At 45.0% G+C, this 20,501-nt stretch overlaps 1 protein-coding gene across 2 annotated transcripts; it reads left to right on the forward strand.

Annotated features, from left to right (window-relative positions):
• The first annotated feature begins 1,656 nt into the window (after nt 1–1,656).
• LOC133461991 (SLIT and NTRK-like protein 3) lies at nt 1,657–18,912 on the forward strand. 2 transcript variants are annotated; one of them, XM_061743060.1, is made up of 7 exons: nt 1,657–1,764; nt 4,659–4,939; nt 5,125–5,376; nt 5,627–5,742; nt 6,000–6,929; nt 8,038–8,257; nt 16,339–18,912. In XM_061743060.1, exons 2-7 carry the CDS (start codon nt 4,724–4,726, stop codon nt 17,461–17,463), a joined length of 2,859 nt encoding a protein of 952 aa, XP_061599044.1. In that variant the 5' UTR covers nt 1,657–1,764; nt 4,659–4,723; the 3' UTR covers nt 17,464–18,912. The 2 variants fall into 2 exon arrangements, with proteins under 2 accessions (XP_061599044.1, XP_061599043.1); XM_061743059.1 differs by having other exon boundaries at nt 1,691–1,901.
• Nucleotides 18,913–20,501: the final 1,589 nt, after the last annotated feature.

Below are 20,501 nucleotides of genomic sequence, written 5' to 3' on the forward strand. Positions count from 1 at the left end.
TCAGTGCTTTAGACATTTTATCAGCAATCTAAGAGTGCAATTAAGGATCTCAGAATCCTTCTGATATTTCCAAAATAAATGTTTTATTTTGTAATTTTTACTTTAGAGATGACTAGCTTATTCTTCCAAATTGCTGCATATAAACAAGTCCTCTCTTAATATGTGTACGTCATCAACATAAATTACATAGAGGAATAGACAAATAAAAAGTTGACAGTTTTCCCAAATGCGGCTGTGCGCCTGCGCCAGAACCAGCTGGCACCGGTCAGGTGTTCTGCCAATCCTTGCTACCTGCCGAGAAATGCCACTTTGTGGTTCTGCGCATGCGCACAGTCGATTTTCAAAGTTTGATTGCCACGCCCATCATTTCTTGCACGATGTAAAATTGATAATATGGGATGTTGAGTATTTGATAGAGCTGGGTGTCATCACTGACCTCCCGATACGATACTATTCCGATACACTAGGTGCCAAGACGATGCGATGTCCAATACGATACGATTCGATATCGATATTCTGGTTACAATAAGGGAATAACATGATCCTTTCACGCGCCACGTCCGGCCAGAGAAACCCCACCCTGCCTGGTGAAAAGAAGCAGCCTGCTCACTCCTCAAGTAAGGAGGAGACTTGAGCTCAGTGCAGGGCCTCCCGGGGTTGGTAGATGGAGCAATGCCCAGGACTGACTTAGGTAGGAGCACTGGATGATAAAATGGGGGGAAAAAAATCGGGATTTAAAAAAAAAAAAAAAAAATTTTAAATCGATATTTGGATTTATGTATCGATAATCGTTCCTACACATGCATATCGATAAAATATCGATATATCGATATTTTTAACCCACCCCTAGTATTTGATCCTTCAAAATATCAATATCAATTTCAAATTTTTGAAGAGTTTTGATTTGCAGAGATGCAAGATAATGTGAGTATTACCCGCATCCCTTCAAAATACACTACCCATGACATGAATTGCATTACACTTTGTGAACATTATACGATAAAGATGGAAAAAAAAACAATTCTAACGCTTTATTTGATATTCATTCAGCCATTCGCCTTTATTTGACCAGACAGGTCATTAAGAACACATTCCGGCAGGTGATATGAACATTCCACCTGCCCACAAGTATTCTACCGGGGTGCGCATGCGGGCAGTTGTGAGGAGAAAGTTTATGGGGCCAAAACGTCTGACGCGTCTCCTGTTAATCCATTTCTGACGGGAACCGAACCGGCGCGGCGGGACCCACCCCGACCCGCGCACGTACGGTGCGCCTCAAATGCATGATTAATTCCAGCACCCCCCTCTTTTTTTTTTTTTTTTCGTCCTCTGTAAATTGTAAATTGCTCCGTTGTGTTTGAGATTAAAAAAAAAGAGGTGTCTCTCCATCTTCCAGGCAGGGTCCAAACTCCGCGCACGCAGCGGCCCGAGCAGCGGCGGTCCTGCAGCGCGGAGGAGCGGACCTGCATCCTAAAGCCTATCGCTTTCTTTCTCTCTTCCTCTCGCCCTCTCTCTCGTTTTTTTTTTTATCCTCCACCTCATTGCAGTCTTATCACGTCCCCACTTGCTCTGGTCCCCCCCCATCACCACCACCCTCCCTCCCCTCCCTCCCTCCATCCATCCCTCCCTCCCTCCTCATCCGCCTGAGCCGCTACAGGAGAGGAGAGAGGGAGAGAAGAGTGCGGCTGGACGTGAACGACATGTCGACAGTCAGCCTCTAAAGTGTTTTCTCGGTCGTTCCTTAATTCTTTGGCGGCGGACTGAGTGAGTATTACCCGCATCCCTGCTCTGCTAATCGTCGCCGTGTGGATCAGAGAGGCTGGTGTTGGAGAGAGAGAGACAGACAATGAGGAATGCAATTGGATTGCGTTACTCTGCCAAGGATTTTCATACATAGCCTGGTAAATGTCCTAAAAGGCTCTTTTATAATGACTTGACTTGTTTAATTGGTCATGCTTTTAATTATGCAAACTGTTAACAATGTGTGTAGTAATGCTACTAGTTAATTAATTTTCTTGGATGGGGCTGTGTGAGCTATCCGGGGCTCATAGTCCCATACGTTTGATCAGTGATGCTACTGCTTTGCCTGATAGATAGTGAGCTGGGAGCAGGGGCCCATGTAAAAGCCTGTGTGTGGGGCTTTTTGGTGAGTGTGTTTCCTGACCGACAGAGAGGACAGAGAGGTAGACAGTGGAAATGTGTGACATGAATAATATGGAGAAGAATAAGCAGTGGCCGTCATCTCTGGTTTGCTTGCGTCAGTGTGCAGGTCTGGAGGAGAGAGTACGAAAGAGAGAGAGAGAGAGAGAGAGAGAGAGAAATGAAAAACTCAGAGTCAGAGAGACTTAAAAAAGACAAGGGGGGGAAGCCACACCTGCGTCAGGCCATGAAAACAGTCGGACAGTGACCGATGCACATACAGATCCCCACACAGAGTTTTCTGCTGTGCTGTCTCCAGTCAACACAAGTCCTTTCATTTCTTGTTACCATAATGATGCAGAGCTATGCTGGCTGCTGACTAGTCCACTCGGCCCGATCGGAGAAACAGGCTTGAGTGTGTTTCTTCTCATTAGGGAGAGATCGCCAACCGCCAAAGCAGAATCTAACAGGAGGGATCCCAGTGGTCTATCAGGACCCGGTATTGATCTCCTCTAAATGGAGGAGGGGGGGGGGGGGCTTGGGGCCCGGAGATAAACAATGCATTTCTCAGATGAAAAAGAAAACCCGCTGGGACTGTTTGTTCCAATTTGCCTGACAACAGTGAGGACTTTTGCCTGGAGTGTCCCGAGAAGCTCGTGGATGTACCCGGCACTTTCATACCTCGGTGGATTTTTCTTCATGCAAAACTGGAAAAACTGCATCTCTCTCGCTTCCGTTTTGTTTTCCCTGAGATCATCCAACACATACTGCAGCATTACAGGGGTTTGTTATGAAAGCTCACGCTCACGTACACGTTTTCTTGCTACCTGTTTCTCTGCTTGGCAGGCTATAAAAGCACACTTTTTGGATTTGGCTTGACCTTTCTTTCACTGTTTTCAGCACACACGCAGACACACACACACACTCGTGAAACTTGGCTGCAGCGTCGTTTCTGTGCGAGGAGGGCGTACAGTGTGAGCAGAGCGAAGAGAAAGCTTTGATATAATCAATATCAGATTTCAGCTGTTTCACCGTGAGCGCTCATACAGAGTGGCAGCCTTGACTGACTTCTTACTGCTTATGCAATCCCACTCTTCTCTCCCACCTCACCCATTTCCTCCTCCTGTGCAGCTACTCTCTGCTCATTACTTTCTCCTTATCTGTCTCTTTGCTACAGCATTCCTTCACCTTTTCTCCCCCTCCCGATCTTCCCTCTTCCTCCTCCTCTTGTTCCCACCTTCATCTTTTCCCCACCATAATCACCTCTGTGATTGCTCTTCCTCTCGGCGATGTTTTTTCACCGCTGCCTCGTTGTCTAACCCACCGATCCCAGATTATTGCTGGATGATTACAGCTACCACACCATCAAGATCATTATTGCATTCTGCATGGCGGTGTTCAACGCAGTAGGAGCAGACCGAGATGCTTTCTCCAATTTAGATCTCATTAACACTTGAGAGGCAGGATCCCCAGTGCAACACTCGGATTCTCAGCTGTTTTTGTTTGTTTGTTTGCCAGGATTTCTGTTATTCCAGTACCACTCTCTTTATATTACGGTACCATTTTTGCAGTCACCACACCAGCGTCTCTATCGGCATCAGTTTGAGATCCTGCCCGTCATTTGCACTGCCTCCAAATCAGGCCTTTTGAAATTTTTTGAAGAGTTTTGATTTGCAGAGATGCTTCCTCTCCACTGTCATTATCACAATAATGACTATGACAGGTCTTGATGGCTGTTGATAACCTCACATGTTTTGCTGATTGATAATAGGAGGGGGTTTTGTGCTTCATCCGTGTGTTCTCTGATTGCTATTCATCTTAGGAAATGGAGCAGTTCATTAGACAGAAGCATTATGAGTCTTATTTGCATTTACCCATTTTCACATTGCATAAATTAAAACAACACATGCGTGACATTTCGGCTTTTGAGAGTACAGATGAATATATTCATCACATGTTTCGCTCACATTCTTGTCCAAAAAGCCATTCCGAACATGATAAAATGGGACTCACGAGGGGGGACTAGCCCACGTGCGTGTCTTTGTTTTGCATTTACAATGTCAGCATTTGACTTTGTAATTAGAAGTGATGCAGCAGCAGCTGGAAAATTGTTAACCTTGTTGTTTTTAAAATTAATTTATCCTGCTTTTTAAACCGGCTCCATCTGAAGGCATGTTTTTCATTGCTGAATTCAGCACATCTCACGTTTACCATGGTTTGACTCACATCATGGTGCGCCATGGCCTCCAGTTGCCTTATGCATCATTATTCCAGTATAATGAAATTCTTTCCTCGTGGCTCTACATTGTCTGTGATTTAACATTTATTTTCTGACTGCTTGAATATTCTTGTGATGTATCACCAATCTGATTCATCCCGAAGTGGCTTTTGATGCTCCCTTCCTGTCTGTTTGCCTTCTCTTAACGATGTGTGTGTGTGTGTCTGTCAGTGTACGAGAGTGTGTGTGTGTGTGTGTTGATGTTTCTATGATTCTTTTTGCGCTTTGCATCATTTTATAGTGCGATGAAGGGCTGATGCTGGGCTCTAGCCCCAGGCTGTGGAGCTGAAAGGGAGAAGCAGTAGGATGCAGTGGGTCACTCTGGCAGTGGCCCTGGGGTGTGTGTATCTGTCCCAGGCGTCGCACACCCCCACCCCTACCCCCACCTCCACGCACACGCCTCTGGTCGACAACTCCGAGGAGGAAGTGGACGAGCCGTGCTTCGAGCCGTGCACGTGCGAGGTCAAAGAAGGCGTGCTGCACGTGCACTGTGACGGGCGGGGCTTCACCAACGCCAGCCAGGTAACCGCTTCTCCACCCCGACACCGCGCTGCACTTTAAAGGATGCTGTCATTCATCTCATGAAAATGCAGCGTGTCCAAGTCTAATATCCTGCCTCTAATGCGGTCTATGGATCTGCCTTAGCTGTTCACTTCACTTAATTAATAAGCTACGGTAACTAATAATGCGTCTAATTAATCACTCAGGTGTCACAGTCATGGGTCCGCCCTTTCAAACTCAACCTCCAAAGGAACTCTCTGAGACGTCTCTATAGCAACGGATTTCAGCACCTTGGCAACGCGGTGTCGTTAAACCTTGGCAACAATGCACTCCAGGACATCCGAGTGGGAGCGTTTCACGGGCTGGCGAAACTGAGGCGCCTGTACCTGCACGAAAACAAGCTGGAAGTCTTCAGAAATGACACATTCGCCGGTTTAGAGGCTCTGGAATACCTCCAGGTAGGCTCGGGGAGATAATCTAAGTTGATTATCCACGATTGACTGAATTATTGACAAATTTGCTTGAGAACACAATGGATAGCCGCAGCCAGCAATGATCAATGGCTCGCAGGTGGCCTGGGTGAAGCGGCGTAAAAGAATGTTCTCAGCACCTCACTTCTTTTTCTCAAGCGAAGAACGCCTAACCTTTCAGCTATTTTCCAGTTTCAGCAATGACATCATTTTTGTGTCTTCTCCATCTTTTCCGCAGGCTGACTACAACGTGATCAAACGGATTGACAGCGGTGCTCTGAGGTTTCTTTACAAGCTCCGTGTTCTCATCCTGAATGACAACCTGATCCCTGTCTTGCCTGCTCATCTTTTCAGGTCGGGATTCTGATTATTTCACTGCAGAGCTTTTTTAATTATGCCGGGACTGATCTGTAGAAATATCAGTGTCACACACAGTCAGCCACTCTGTTTTGCTGAATTAATGTTTCTGTGGCACACTGTGTCGTGTTATAAAAGGAGGATTAATCATGGATAAAAAGCAGATGTCTCCGCAACCTTTGTTTTTCTTTCGCAGTTGAAATTGTCCTTTTATCTAACCCAGCTAACAATCCCTCTCCTCCCTGCCGCACCAGATCTGTGTCTCTGACTCATTTGGACCTGCGGGGAAACCGTCTGAAGAGCCTGGCATATGCCGGTACCCTGGAGTACGTTGGCCGTTCCCTGATGGAGTTACAGCTGGAGGAAAACCCCTGGAACTGTGGCTGCGAGGCAGTGCAGCTCCAGCAGTGGCTGGGCCAGATCCCCTACACAGCTGTTGTCGGGGACGTTACCTGTGAATACCCCTTCCACCTTCACGGCAAGGACCTGAGGGAAATCCCCCGCAAAGAGCTGTGCGCCGACCTGCCGGATAAAGAGCTGCAAGGAGAGCGGAGCGGCTCGTCGGCCGGGCTGCCGCCCCAGCACCAGCCCCCTAACTCTAAATCCAACTCGCACCACGGGCGAGTCCGGCCCACCAAGCCGTCCTCCATGGTGCACGGCTCCCGCCAGAACACTCACACGTCCTCCACTTCCTCATCGTCTTCCTCAGCCGAGCGTAAAGACAGGGAGAGGCACCCGAGGCCGACTAAAAGGCCACGACCCTCTAGAACATCCCCCACATCTCGCAGCTTGATGCCCAACCAGAACCCCCCCGTGGCCGGGTACCAAACACGACCCCCCATCCCCATCATCTGCCCCCTGGGCTGCACTTGCAACCTGCACATCACGGACCTGGGCCTCACCGTCAACTGCAAAGAGAACGGCTTCGTCAACGTGTCCCAGCTCACCCCTCGGCCCCTGAACGGCCGCAAGCTCTACCTGAGCGGGAATTTAATCCAGAGGATCTACCGCACCGACTTCTGGAATTTCTCCAGCCTCGACCTGCTTCACCTGGGAAACAACCGCATCTCGTACCTGCAGGAGGGGGCCTTTTCCAGCCTGGTCAGCCTGCGGAGCCTCTACCTGAACGGAAACAATCTGGAGAGGCTCAGCCCCCACATGTTCCTGGGCCTGCAGAATCTTAGGTAGGACTTTTTTTCCTTTCAGATCCCCTCCCTTGCATTTCGAGCAAGTTCCTCTCCACCTGCGCTTTAGACACAATCATGCGCCACCGCCATATGTGGAAAGCTTATTTTTGATTACCATAATGCTGAAGTTTGATTAAAATGAAAGGTGCACATTCCTCCAGGAGTGTGGTTACTTATTCACACCGCCTTGTGACATGCTCCAGTTGATTCGTGAGCTTGGAATGAGTGACAATGTGAAAATTAATGTTTTTATGTATTTGCATGCAGAGGTGTTGATAAGGTAAAGAGACGTCTGCATGATGCCAGGATTTTGTGTTTCGGAAAAAGGCTTGTAATTAAAACACCGTGTCAGACAAATGCATATATTTATTATTGTCAGGTAATCTTCGAGGGATAATTCCTCTGCAAATAAGACACATCTGCAGTCGGTATGTGAATTAAACTTTGATGAATACACCAGATCAGCATTCGTGCACTGCTATTTTAGGAACGAGGAGACGTCTCCTTATTCAGACTTTTTCAGCTGCATTGTCCTTATATTCCGGGACAGGGTTCAGAAAATCCACAGACCTATTAATCTGACTATTAATCAATTATACAGATCCTCTTTGGACCCTGAAAATGTCTTCCTCTTAACCCCTCGTTAGCCTTTGTTAGTGACTTAATGGTGAGAGAGCTATGAGTTATTTAAACCAGCTCTGTTACTTATTACGGCAGGGGGAGGTTACTGGATCACCAGCATGCAGCCAAACGTCTCAAAATGATTTTTATTACTTAAAAAAAAAGAATTTTAATCTACATGCTTCTTTAATATGGATTGATAAGGTAATCAGATGTGCACGGACCACTGAATGAAGTAATCTGTGCAGAGTTATGCAATAATACTTGATACTGATCAGTTTATTAGCTGTGAACAGGGAATGAGGAAATTAAATTGAATTTCTGTTATGATCGTAATATGACTTGTCTTTGATGTATTTGCTGTGCTGTGATACAGAAGAGATACAGTTGTGCTATTATTAAATAGCACAATTTTAACTTTAACAAATACTTAACCCATATTCACATAATGAAATAGCTTCTTCTTCTCTGTTCCCGTCTTCAGGTACCTTTATTTTGAGTACAACGAAATCCGCGAGGTGGATCCTGGCACCTTCGACTCCATGCCATCCCTCCAATTGTTGTTTCTCAATGCCAACCTGTTGCGGAGCCTCCCTCTCGGCGTGTTCTCCAGAGTCAACCTGGCTCGACTCAACCTCAGAAACAATCACCTCCTGCAGCTTCCTATGGAGGGAGTGCTGGAACATCTGAAAGGACTGGTGCAGGTTGGTGTAATCCCATAATATCATCAACTGTATTTACTGCTTAATGCATCAGACGCTTGGAGCAGATAATAATTCACTTCTGCTAACTGCTGTGCGTCTCAATTAGTCAATTCCTGGCTTGAGGCTCTTTTTACAAAAAGAAATTGTAGCTAAAAAAAAACACAGCTTTTTTGTTGAGTGACAGTTGCAAGTTGGAAAAAAGATGGAGCACCCTGAAGTGAAATGTGTGTAATTCTGCAAAGTAATTTTTTAAAAATGCCAGCCGAACTGATTCAAAGACCTAGTGGGGTGCCGAGGCACCATATGATATCACAGCTTGATGAACTAAACAAAACATGTTGAGCTGTTGGAGGAAGCTTTATCCCCATCCAGAACTCCTGGCAGCACCTGATCTCTCGGCCTCTGGCGCAGCTGCAGCGTTCTCCCATCGTCTGTTGTTCTGAGAGCTCTGCAGCGGCATGTGGTACTCTGGTTGCGCCTCAGGTATTCCAAATGGAAAAATGCAATTAACCTGATTTGTGTAAGTGGTCTTAATAAATCAGGAGCTAAACAGGAGAAAGCTGAAGCCCTTCAAGTGTTTGCGTGCTGCTGTAATTAATGCACCCTTCAGTAACCAGAATATACAAACCTCAGTATTTTTATTTATTTACTGATTTTGTATCTTCACTGGCACATTTGACTACAGTATTATGTTATTGGTTGCTATACATAGTGCACCGATAAGGAGGGAAACCAAGGTATTACATTATTTTCCTCTGGTCTTCTCTCATTTCAGCAAATTTAGTGTACCAGGCTTTTCTTAGACAGCGAGAGCAGAATGAGGTAAGGTGGGTGTAGATTAGCCTGTATGTCATTGTGCATTTCCGTTTTACTTCGCTCCATGAAAAATCCCGTATCCAATGTAGTGTGGGTGAGGTTGGCAGTGTAGCAGCAGTTTCTAAATGTTTGATCAGGCCAGAGGCTAACCGGTGGAACCACGGACGGGAGTATTATGTTCCTGTGCAGTTGTTCTGCTCTGATGTCCGAGAGCATTAAAACATTCACAAATTGGATGTGCAAAGCGGCCCGTATTCATAAAACCCAGCAGTATCGCCGCTGCAGTGCTGGAAATCCATGCCAGGTTTACTGAAGTCATTCATTTTACCAGTTTTTATTTCTCTTACAAAAGCCACATTACCGCTGCATGCTGGCCGCCGGAGTGACGTCCACCTGTTGACTTGCTTCCAGCCGGTTTGAAGCTCAGGATGAGGGCTTTTTGGGCACTCTGTGTGTGTGTGTGTGTATTTAGAGCCAAAATTTGCAGAGTAAAATCAAAGGGCAATGCAGATGGAAGTGGGGTTTAGTTTGCAGCTGTTGTGAAAAAGCACTCCATTCGGATAATTATAAAGCAGCTGTGAGCACGGCTTAAATTCACTGTCACCATCAAGAAAAGGATTATACAGTTACACCCACTTACACACACTGATTTGGAAAATACTGCTTTTATGTCACTTTTATTTGTAAAAAAAAAAAGAAGATAATAAATAAATTACTGTGACATTAAAGAGAAAATTAAAATTGTTGTAGTGTGTCCTCAGCTAGAAAATGAATGTCTGCACAAGAGTAACGGCGCCTTAAAGCGATGGAAAAAATAGAATAACATCAACTTAAGTGAATCTGAACGGATGCCAGAGACGCGTATAGTTAAGGAATTTGTGCGTCTTTTCTCGGTAACTTCAGAAAACATGCAGTGAATTTTCCTGTCATTGCCAGCTGTAATATAGAAACTCACCCAGGTCCACGCTGTGCCTTGTGTGTAAAAAAAAAAAAACCCAACAATTTCTCGGTCAAGGAAGTTTGTTGAAAGCAGCAGTTACACGGGCCAAGTTTGACAGGAAATTATTGACCAGCATAGCATTTCCTGACAGTTTAGAGCTTTCAAATCAGCATTAATAAATCAGTCAATCTCTGATGTTTCAAGACCTGAATAAATCTTCGAAACACAATATACTTATTCTCTCTGTTCTGACGTGTTATAAGGCCAATACAATGTGCAAGCACATACGCTAAATGTGGATTTAAAGTCAGTCCGCAGTGAAGCTTTGTAAAAAAACTAAAAACAAAAGGATATAGCCACTGTAGATTCCCCCAGAAATGGCAAAAACAACAAATCTTTTGTTTCCCTGGTTGTTGCTGCTTTATCTTTGAGCAACTTCTGTTTTATCCTGGACGTATTTGTCAAATCTGTTCAGGAAAAAGTCCAAAACAGCTGGTCTAAATGTTCCATGATGATGTCCAGCAGCTCGACCCTCCTGCATAAGTCCTCATTGTTAACCTTTCTCTCGTACTTCATTCACAATGTGAGTGCAACAGAAACAGTCATGATGTGATCAGCACATTGGAAAAAAACGGTGTTTGCTGAGCTATTGGAGGGTTAGATGAGAAGATTAGTACTACTCTCAAATCTGCACGGCAAATATTAGCTTACAAGCTGCAGGTGATTAGCTTAAGTACAGGATCTTCAAACCGAACTAATACTTAGTATGTCTCTGTCTAAAAGTAACAACTGTTCAACGTCCATTTATTTTAGTTTTTGTGCTCTCTGATTTTGGTGTGAAATTAAACAGTTACGCTATAAATCGTGGCGTTAAAAAGCAAAAAGCACACGGCTGGTAAAAAGTTAGTAACGGAAATGGGCAGACTGTTATTTTAGCAGCTGTTTTTATTGCTCGTGTTGTTGTCAGGGCTAAAGTGGAGGTCTAAGAGGCGCTTGTCAAGACTCTGAAAGGGGTTTCAGTCATCATATTATTGTATTTTTGGTCCACATCTTCACAGTTTAGGAGCTTAGGTCACAGACCAAGCAAGAAATGCAAGTAAAAGTCTTTATGATTTGGTTATATTTGTCAAATTTCAAGTAACAAGCTGTTAGATTGGACTGTCCTCAACCTCATTTGAAATGTATGTGAGTAACTTCAAGAGAAATGACTTTTGGTCATGAATGAAATGACCTGGCTGCTAACTTTGTATATGAGTTAGCCTTAGAGGTGGGTTTTTAATTTGTTTTCAAAGAGCCACTCTTTATAGGCTACCCAATTTTCCAATATTTGATAAATGAGTATATGTGCTTAAACCCCAAAGTTCTGCTTCAGCCGTAATTGCATGCATTTCAAAACATTGTAGAAATCCATTTCTTTTGTCAGAAGAAAACCTACTGGAGGCTTAAGATGTCCTGAGTGTGACTCTTCTGAATGGAGATCCATAATTATATACTCATCTAACTCCATCCACATCTCAGCAAATCTCCAGAACCGGCCTCCCCTTCCGCCCAGGCTAAGATTGGAGATCATATTATCAATAAATTACCAGCTAGAGCTCAAGGATTATAAATCAGACAATGACAGAGAGAGAAAAGAAACCCAGCTGACTTACATTCCCATTTAGTTTAGTGGCAAAACATAGCTGTTTTTGGGGTCAAATTTGCTGAGCACCTTTTCCAAAAGGCATCAGAAGAATGCAAAACCTCGTCCTCTGCTGATGCACTGCAATGCATCCTCATAAATAAAAGTTTTCTCACCCCCCATCTTTGCTTAGGGTGTAAACCCTGACAGTATTAGATTTTATGCCATTACAGCCACAAACGGGCATTTGCAACAAGGTCGAAACACACCCCGTAGCATCTGCACCTTCCCTGTACCGTCTTTTTATGTCAGTCCAGCAGATGATTGTCATGATTGGACTTTTCCGTGTCCTACATAGAACATGACTCGCCCTTGCCGTCCTGGGACCGAATGTGATGCTCTGAATGTTCAGAGCAACACACACACACACACACACACACACACACACACACACACACACACACACACACACACACACACACACACACACACACACACACACACACACACACACACACACACACACACACACACACGCACACGGACAAGTTACAGCAAAATTCCAGGTTTAAAGATGGTAAAAGGTAATATGTGATATGGATTGAAGCGTTTTTTTGTTATTGCTGTTTTTTAATTACCACAGAATAGCCTATGTGATTGCAGCAAAGTGGTGTGAAGTAAGAGCTACATCAACATAAATTGCTATTTTTTATGTGACGGAGTTGTTGGGGTCCCTGAAGAAACGCGGAGGTCATTTGAACTTTGTATGTGTACCAAGAAAATGATTGTTTGTACAGGCATCTCCATCCGGATGCTGCTGTTGTCCTAAGTCTGTGCAGGTTGTCGTGGGAACTACTGTCAAATAGACCCAAAAGGAGGAGAGGTTCACGGCCTCTGCCTTTAACGCACACTTATTTTGCCATAAAGTACAGATCCCTTTTCACGGACGCAGAGGCCATGAACTCTTGTCCTCCTTTTGCGTCCACTTGCACTGAATTATACGATAGCAGCGAGTGGACAGAGATACCTGCACAACCAATCCTTTTTAATGCCGTTTCTTCTTCACATACGGAGCTTAAAGTACCTTGCAATGTCTGTAGGGCCCTTATCCACACTGTCACTTGAGTGAAATGGCATTTTTGATTCTTGTCAGAAGGCTTAAAATAGCAAGTTATTGTTGAAGTAGCTCTGTTGCTCTCTGTGCTAACAGTAAATGCTGTTTTGCTGCAAACAAATAATCCGTCTAGACACAAAGCGAAACCATGAAAGCTTCTACTTCTTCCCATCTAATATGAAAGACCTCGAGTTGTTTTTACTCTGCAATTTTCCTTTAAGAATCTGCAAAAAGAAAACTTGGAGGCCCCTTTAAACCTTTATCAGGCTTTAAAGGGAACTTTTAAAAAGGCATTTATCCATTTCCTATCTTAATGTGAAGCTAAAGTAGCTAAAGCGTGGGGCACAGATAGCATTCCTTTCTGTGAAGCTTTCCAGTCAATTCATGCTGCACTGAACCAAACCAAACCAACAAAACAGTGTTGCGAGAATAAAAGGTCAATTAAAAAACGTCGAGCAGAATAACGCTAATCAATAAAGTGACTCACAACTTCCAATCTAATGTAATTGCGAAATGATGATCTATCCATGATATGGCTATGCTGTGAAAACATCTTGTAATAGGGACTTGTTTTCGGTTAAATTGCACAACACAACATACATCACAACCACCTGGATGTTTAAAACATAAATACTGTAGCTCATCAAAATCCCCTTCAATTATAAGCTTTTATGAGTTGAGGCGTTTGACCGGACTACGGCATCCATTTACTGTCATTTCTATTTCAAAAGGCAATATGCACTTTAGATTCATTTGCTGTCCGTCTCGGTACTTTAAAATTAGCCCGTATGTGTAAATGAAGGCTGTCTGAGTTCTGTTGTGAGTTTTTCTCGCAAATAACTGCTGAATTTTCAAACCATTAAGATAAGAGTAATTTAGTGTTAATAACTACCATTTAATATCGCGCAGGGGTGGGTGATATGCCAGGACATAATTAACATCAGACTAATTATCATTGTGTTATTTCAATATCAACATTTTTTATTTTTGAATATCCACAGTGTTAATGTGGTTAAAAGTTAAATGTCTTTTTAATTCAGTATCTATATCTGTGTAAAGAAACTGTGTAAACATGCTGCTAATGTCACTTCTCCATGCTATCAATCTGCAGCACATTTTAAACTCTGAATATCCAGATATGTAATCCTGCAGCATTACAAATCAGGATTTGTCTTCCCTCAAAATAAAAGATCAAAGGCTTCTTCTGAGACTCACTATGTTTCAAGGATGTTTAGCAATCACGCAGAGGCAGAGATGCCGATTCCTCCACCATCCGTGGCCTCAATGAACCAAAATCTAGCTCTCTTTGCTATTACGACTGCTCTTTTTCCCATGCCTACAAACTGCTGGAGAGAACAGGTTCATGGCCGTTCTCCAGGGGCTGTTGAAGCCGCGATGGGAAATATGCAAAAAAATTCACTATCTAAGTTAGAAATATACAATGCAAAGCAAAGGGAGCGCTCTCTCTCCCGGCAAGTGCTCAACATCACAAACTTTAAAAGTCAAACAGCGGAAGCGCAGATATAACATGAATGAAGTCGGAGATGTGACTGAATGGCGTGACTCATCTGACAAAGCCACGAGACATATTTCCATCATGCACGGCATAATATGTGAAAACATTTAAGAAAACTTTCCCCCCTCGAATTTCAGATCCTCCTCCTCAGATCTTTTTATGTTCACTCTGTGTATTATTCACAACACAATGAGGCACATTCATCAGTATGGAGAAGGCTTGGCAAGCTGAAGCTCAGGGGCGTCTCGTCGCCAGAGAATTCAGCAAAATTCCTGCGCCAGAACCTCCAAAACTTGCTTGTATTGACTATTTCTGAGAGCTAACAAGTGCAAACCTAATGACTGACAGAATCTTGCTCTCTGAGCAAAGCGATCAATTAGAAGACACACGGTTTGCTGAGAATATTCTGAATTTCCCCCCTGGTGCGAATTCAATATTCCTCTCAAATAAATCTTTGACAATTATTGCTTGATCTTTGATCTCCAAACTAATGATGAAAACCCACCAGAGCAAATAGACCGACTCCCTTACTTCAGCCGGGCTGGATGTATTTTCCGACTAAAGGGTTTCTGAACGTTGTGGATGCGCCAAAAAATAGACCTCGGTGACTAGTCTCGTCGCTGCGCGCCTCTCATTTTATGCGACTCCCCGCATGTAATGAATTCCACACGAGCCTCTGCGTGCACAAAAACACACAGAGTAATGGCTTCATGCATCGGGAACACCTGTCTGACTAAATGAGGGTCTATAATTTCCTGTCACAAAGCAGATTTGACAGCAAATCACACACTAGGTGACCAGGCGTATATAATATAAACAATGTTCTGTATGTTGGACAGATGCTTGTAAAACGAGAAGGGGACAGAGCTCCTGGGATCTGCATGAAAGCAGACAGCGAAATGCTTCAAGAATTTCCGCCAGATGTGAGATTGTTGTTATTGAAGCCTTGCTTCAATGCTGTGTTTAGTGGATGGTTGATTTAGTGGGAGCTCTCTGGCACCGCAGCTTGGAGCCGCTTCCACTCACCGTCCAGTCACGGCCGTCATTGTGGAAGCGAAGGCAAAAGCCCACAGTGGACTAAGACCAATAAAGAGAAAGAATATCCGCTGGTTCAGTGGGGAAGGAGCTCCCCCAACAATAGTGCTGACTCATCCCAAAAGCATCCATCTTTTTCCACATGCCAGGGAGATGGCCTAACCAAATTAGCATGACAACATTTTCTGCGAGCTCCTTGGAAGTGTGACAGGGGGGAATATCAGTTCTCATTGCCCGTGTCATTGCCAAAGACATGGAACAGATCGGTCCCGCAGACAATGCAGACATGATGCGGTTTCCATTGTGCCTAATCTGCTTTAGCCTCTTTTCAAAGTGTGGCAAAGTGAATATTTGAGTTTGTTACAGGACACGTAGTCGATAGCTGGCAATGAGAAAATGGATTTATGAGCGCGGCTATTGGATTATGGCACAGGAGAGAGTTGCTTCGTATCCTGTCTATTGTTAAAAACAGAGTGCTCCATCGTCTCACGCGCTCATCGCTTGCAAACGCCGCCGCTCCGTTTTGTGAGTAACCACTTATGTAAACGCTGAGTGTTCTTTAGAGTGAACTAAAAATTCCCCTTACCCCGCTGTAGCACGTGGTCACGGGGCTTTTTAGGAGAGCACTTGTGAGTGGAATAAGTTGAGGCTATCCAAAACCTGCGTATTGTAATGTTTCAATGGCTGTCTAATAACATCATTCACATATTAGTGCGATTCATCACCTGTGCACTTGAAAAACACATCTTCTAAAAGGGCTGATAATTGTGGGGGAGCTGCAATATATTCAGTAAATGAGGAAAAAAACTGTATATTAATTTGTAGCTCATAAAAGGGAAATGCAATATGTATAACCTGATTCTTCTACTTGACACCTAATTAGAGTGCTCACAACTTCAAATTGACTAATAATGATAATATGATTACAAAAGTGGCAGTGGAATTCTTTATTTTTGTTTACATTTGGCTTGCACATTTGGCCGACCTGTGATTACCGCTCCACGGTGACGGTGTGCTGTGCTGTGCTTTTCCCCTGCAGGTGGACCTGCAGCAGAACCCGTGGGAGTGCAACTGTGAGGCAGCTCCACTGAAGCGGTGGCTGGAGGGGCTCAGCGCCGTGGTGGTGGTGGGAGAGGTGGTGTGTCACTCCCCGGAAAAGACCAAAGGCATCGACCTGCGCTCCCTCTCCATGGAGCTGCTCTGCCCCGAGCTGGAGCCCCCGGAGGAGCCGGAGCGGGAGGTGCAGACGTCGACGTCCACGGCTGCAGACAGAGGCGTGTCGGTGGGCTACCCCGGCTCCGGGGTGGGGCCGCTCGTCCCACCGGGGATAGATTCCATCCCTCTGTCGGTGTTAGTGCTCAGCTTGCTGGTGTTGTTTGTGTCTGCGTTCTTTGCGGCAGCGGCACTAATTGCCTACGCCCTGAGGAGGAGGGACAAGCTGCCGTTCCGTCGCCAGGGAGAGGTAGACTTGGCTGGCATCCAGATGGAGTGTGGACTGTTTACCGAGCAGACGCACCACCACCATCACCACGGCCTCCCGGAGAAGCCACCCTTACCGCCGCCCGAGCACAACCACGTCTACGACACCATACTGCCCCCGGAGGCGGCGTCTAAAGGCCCCGAGTCCGCCGGCGCCTCGCAAATGTGTAGCAACCCCATATACAAAGAGGAGCAGGACGCGGCTGTGAAGCAGCGGCAGCCGCAGCAGCAGCCGCAGACATTTGCGGCATCGAAAGAGTGCGAGGGGGGATACTGCCCCGCAGCAGAAAAAGAGAGGGAGTGGGCTCTGGAGGTGTCCTCGTCACCCATCAACACTGTCACGGGAGCGATGGGACCGCTCCCCGGTCTCCACGGGAACGGCATCCTGTGTCCCACAGTCATCGACAGCCAGGGCCCCACTCCCAAGGTGGAGCTGGTGGACTGTCTCTTCAGACTCGCCACCCCGGACTTCCGAGATCTCCCAGAGAGGTACGCGCGGCCCCCGCCCCGATACCCCCACAGCCAAGACTCCAAACAGGAAGCCAGGCCCGACCAAATGCTCGTGGTCACCACCACCACCAGCTCCTCGGCGGGCGGTGTCCAGAGCGAGCAGGGAGGCGTTGAGCAGAGACTGAGGACCACGCCAGACTACATGGAAGTGCTGGACCGCTCTTACCAGTTTTAACACGCCTCCTCCTCCTGCTACTCTTCTTCTCTCGTCTCTTCATCATCTCCCTCAGCGGGGATGAATCATACCAGTAAGAACGACTCCTGTACAGAGGTTGAGCGGGACTGTACTACGCACTGTGTTTATTCCTGGAGCTGAGGTCAGTTTTTGTATTTTCCCCACTACTGGCATATAGGTTGGTATTTGGCAAGGATTGGCTGATTTCAGATCTTTTGCCTGGAGGATATAACTTCATCTGCAGTTACCACAGTATTTTAATTTTTTTTTTTCCTCCCCAGTCCTAAAGCACGGAGGCTCAGTCTTTCTACTCGGCGCCACAATTAGCAGGATACAGCATTGGCGGTGGGCGTTAATGTTCGCGTTATTGTTCTCAAAAGACCTGCGTAGAGGTGAAACGCATCGGCTCTGTGCGACATCCAACACAGAGTCATGAATGTTGAAAAAGGCATGGAGCGAGCTGGCCGTGCACCTAAGATGGAGACAGACGAAGCAAGAAAACGAGAAAAAAAAATACATGGAAATAGCCAAGTGCCTTAGCAACGAACAGCCAGCAGTGTGGTCAATGCTTATTTTTCTATGAATACAGATCTATTTATCTAAACAAAGAGGTTTGACTACCAGTGGACGGGGCGTTGATGGACGACCGAGAAAGAAAAGTAAATCAAAAAAACAAAAAAAACAATCAGAACCTGAAGAGTAATTGCATTCCCTTGGATGAGCCAAAAATAATAATGCACCCAATCAATACTGGAGTTGTCTGCAGTTCTGCTCATTTTCCTCATCTCCTCCAGTTAACTTGATTTCCTTATCCAGATGAATTTTTCACAGGCTCGCGACGCTGAGTGAACTTCCAAGAAGGTTCCATTTCTACGGATAAGAGGATTTAGTAATTCAATTTTTTTCCTGTTCTTCTTTTTGGCGACGTAAGAAACAACAAAACGATGGAAGCCGGTTGAAAGAAGGACACTTTGGGATTGGATGCATTTTGAATTTATTTTTTTCTTTCTTTTTTTTTTAATAATTCAGACTTAAAGGAGCCACAAGGACCTCTGCTTTCACATTTTCTTTCATCGTACAAGAGACAGAGGTTATTGTATTGATTTTTAAATACTTCTCAGAGGAAAACTGAACAGCAAAAAAAAAAAAAAAAATAAAACCAACTGTCAAAAAAAAAGATAAAATAAATAACTGGACATAAATGCCTTTCTTTTGTTCAAAAAAGAGAAGAAACAAAAAAAAACAGACACTTCTATCAACTGGTTAATATCTTTTACGGAGGTACCTTTTTATGCTTTTATCTCCTACCAATAGTAGAGGCTGTTGTGAATATATTTATTCTTAGTTTTTGCGTGTTGAAGCTCTCTCTCTCTGTAAGGGATCATGTTATATTGGTGTATAGGATGATTCTGCATCTGGTTCAGCCTTCTTACCACCGACCCACGAAATACAATAAAGGGTGCTACATAAAAAAACAAAAAAAAAACAAAAAAACAATTTGTTCTGGCAGCTCCTGTCTGGTAGATTCAAACACACACACACACACAAACACACACACACACACACACGACTCCCGTGAATGCACACTCTGTCCGTCCGTCTCCATTGTCTTAATGAAAGGAAGAGCCTGAGGTGTGCTGAGCCTGCGGGGCTGTCCATGCAGCGGGCTGCAGAGATCGGATGAGTGTTGAGCAAATCTGCCTGCGGTATTCTTTACACACTAATGGCTGGAGATAGAAAATAATAGTGTGAAATCTTCCACATTAGTGGAATAAAGTCAATACTAGTCTATTTGCGAAAGGAGGGACTTGTGCTGCCGCTGGCCCCCGGGGGCCCAAGGTCACGAATCGCACCATCCCACTCCGGCTCTGGTGCGTTCCGTAACGATCTTTGCTCCTTCCACTGCTTTCATCTCTCCATCGGATTTGTCCCCCCGTCACCCTTTTACTCGGCTCTTCATTCCTCGGCTCGACTCCCTTTGTTTTCCCTCTCTCCTCTATTTCCCCTTCTCTCTCAAAGCACTGGCTGTCAGATCAGCCTCACAGGATGGACACAGAGAGAACCTGTTCTATATGCTGCTCGACACGCAGGTAGCCCACACTGAAACCTGTGTGTGTGTGTGCATGTGTGCGGTTTTCCCTTTCGTGCTCTTTCCATCCTTTTGGTGACGCTTGCGCTTCTCCAGACACCACCTCACTCCCAGCATTCAGAACTCTGTTACACAGATAATCCCTCTCCGTGGATGTGCACTCTCAGGAGTTGAGAGGGGTATGCTTTTATTTGTAGGTGTGTACGTGTGTGCGTGTGTGTGTGTGATTAGGAAAGTGTGTGAAGCCGGGTGTTTTCACAGCCTCGGCTTGTGTGTCTGCATGACGGAGGAATGAGTGCCGCTGCACCGCCTCGGTCCAGCCTTAATCCTCTAAGCTGCGTAGTTCACTCATGCCACATCAGCCCCATTGTGTCTTCAGACAAAAAAAAAAGAAGAACCCAGTTTAAGCTAAATGCCAGTTAAGCAACAAATGACTAATTACAGCATCGTTCTCTTTGTCATATTCACAGTTTTTTTTCTCCATCGTTTCCTTCCTCATAGTTTGTTTGTTATTTTTACATTTTCCTCCCTGGACTGGTTCTGGCTGTGTGTATGTTTTTTGTTGTTTTTCTACTCATGTTTATGTGTGTTTGCCTGTCTGACAGCTTCGTCATGGTTCATGTGTTTGGGTCCTGTCAGAGCTGTCCATTCACTGTGTGGAAAAAAAAAAAAAAAAAAATCACTCATTTCCCAGAGTCGAGGATGAAAGAGTCTTTAGACTTCAAACGCCTGTGGGTCTCTGGGGCTTAGATTGCCTCTTGCTCTGTCATTTATTCCTTCAAGAAAGAGAAAAGGAAAAAAAAAAAAAAAGGTGACGGTGGCAGTGGTTAGCAGAGATGGCAGAGACATGGCGAGGAGGTGGACCATCAGTCTGATTAAAACAGCGTGGGTTTTTAGCCCGAGCAGATCCTCACGGAGGGAGCGTTTGGGAAAGGCATGAAACCATATT

This window comes from Cololabis saira, chromosome 16 (assembly GCF_033807715.1).
Source record: "Cololabis saira isolate AMF1-May2022 chromosome 16, fColSai1.1, whole genome shotgun sequence".
Classification (NCBI taxonomy): Eukaryota; Metazoa; Chordata; class Actinopteri; order Beloniformes; family Belonidae; genus Cololabis; species Cololabis saira.

What these genes read in the sequence shown, in the direction of transcription:
- LOC133461991 (XM_061743060.1), top strand. Translation starts at nt 4,724, where the DNA reads ATGCAGTGGGTCACTCTGGCAGTGGCCCTGGGGTGTGTGTATCTGTCC. An exon ending in GCTTCACCAACGCCAGCCAG is followed by an intron (nt 4,940 to 5,124) that starts GTAACCGCTTCT and finishes TTAATCACTCAG; the next exon opens with GTGTCACAGTCATGGGTCCG. An exon ending in TTGCCTGCTCATCTTTTCAG is followed by an intron (nt 5,743 to 5,999) that starts GTCGGGATTCTG and finishes CTGCCGCACCAG; the next exon opens with ATCTGTGTCTCTGACTCATT.